At 41.3% G+C, this 1,684-nt stretch overlaps 1 protein-coding gene across 1 annotated transcript; it reads right to left on the reverse strand.

Annotated features, from left to right (window-relative positions):
* Positions 1-412: 412 nt before the first annotated feature.
* LOC124508820 (olfactory receptor 2T2) lies at positions 413-1,387 on the reverse strand. Its single transcript, XM_047075462.1, has one exon. It carries the CDS (start codon positions 1,385-1,387, stop codon positions 413-415), a length of 975 nt encoding a protein of 324 aa, XP_046931418.1.
* Positions 1,388-1,684: the final 297 nt, after the last annotated feature.

A 1,684-nucleotide genomic window follows, 5' to 3' on the forward strand; every position in this document is an offset into this window, starting at 1 on the left:
ATGTTTGATATTAAATCCTCGAGGACATGGTGACTGGTCCTTGCAACTTCTATTCAAAAGTTGGTCAATAATATAGACACAGACACATGAACATGTGTAACCTGAAAATATGTATCCAGTACTCTTCAAAGGGGCATTTGGCCTATTTTGGATTGTTTATAGTGTTACTTGAAGAAAATGCTCTCTGGAAAACGTTTTTCAGTGAATCCAGACTAGCCAATGGGCTAATTCTGATGCTTGTGAGCTACAGCTATTGTTTCTAAATGATGCTTGCAAAGAGATAATTTTGCCTGTTGATAACTCAGGATTATTAAAATGGTAGTGAATTTTTTTTTCATAATCAAAAACATAGTTTCTTATATGAAGGTGTGCCAGTGGCCATAGCACCAATGATATTTGTACCTGGCCCTGTCTAGTACATCCTGGACAAATCCACCACTCTGGTTTTCTGGGAGGAGGGGCATCTACTCAGCACTTTTCTTAGAGCTGTAGCCACATCTTTATTCCTCAAGCTGTAGATGAGTGGATTGAGCATTGGGGTGAGGATGGTGTAGAAAGTGGATACAATCTTGTCTTTCTCTGGTGTGTGGTAGGAATGTGGCAACACATTGGTGTAGAAGGCTGCCCCATAGAAAATGCTTACTACCATTATATGGGAAGAACAGGTAGCTAAGGCTTTGCGCCGGCCCTCAGCAGAATTAATGTGATAGACAGTGAGCAGGATGCGTGTGTAGGAAACAGAGATTACGGATATAGGAATGAGCAGCATTAGCACGCAGCAGGAGTACATCAGAGTCTCATAGAGAGACGTGTCAACACATGACAGTTTCAGTACAGCTGGAATCTCACAGAAAAAATGATTGATTTCTCGGGAGCCACAGTAGGGGAAACTCATAGTGAAGGGGGTCAGCATGAACCCATCTAAGGAGCCACCAACCCAGGAACCCACCACCATGAACAAGCAAATCCTGCGATTCATGAGGAGAGGGTACCGAAGGGGTTTGCATACAGCCACGTACCGGTCATAAGCCATGAGACCTAGCAGGAAAAATTCACCTCCAATTAGTGTCAGGTAGAGGAAGATCTGAAGTGTGCATCCAAAGAAAGAGATGATCTTTTCCTTGGACAGAAGGTCTTGCAGCATCTTGGGAACGGTGATACAGATGTAAACTGTGTCCATAATGGAGAGCTGGCTGAGTAAAAAGTACATGGGTGTATTCAGGCGAGAGTCCACATGGATGAGCAGAATCATGACCACATTGGCTGTTACAGACACCAGAAAAATGGAGAAGACTACTGCAAAGATAAGCCCAGGGAATTCAGGGTGGGTGATGAGGCCCAAGAGGATGAAATCAGTGGAGTTCTGGAGAATGGCTTCCATGATCATCTCACATGGTGGTTCTTAAGGTCTTCAAAGGCAAAATTTTGGTGGGTTAATTAATAATCAATATTTACGCAGAGCCCACTAGTGTAATATATTAGAAGCAGTATGGGATAGAGGAAAGAATATAGACTTCAAATCATTTTGAATTCTAGTTTTAATATTAACGGTCTTTGTGACATTGAACAGATATATTAATCTATAAGTTAATACTTCCATTATCTATGAAAGTTTATCATAAGTCTATATCTCTTTAGGCTGGATGTGAGATGTAAATATAATAGTTCATACAGAACCACTTTT

Source organism: Lynx rufus, unplaced genomic scaffold, assembly GCF_022079265.1.
Source record: "Lynx rufus isolate CCGP_SWC_20201006 ecotype Redwood Valley unplaced genomic scaffold, mLynRuf1.p SCAF_1, whole genome shotgun sequence".
Classification (NCBI taxonomy): Eukaryota; Metazoa; Chordata; class Mammalia; order Carnivora; family Felidae; genus Lynx; species Lynx rufus.

Bases quoted from the DNA above. Each gene is read 5' to 3' on its own strand.
- LOC124508820 (XM_047075462.1), bottom strand. From the start codon at position 1,387: ATGATCATGGAAGCCATTCTCCAGAACTCCACTGATTTCATCCTCTTG.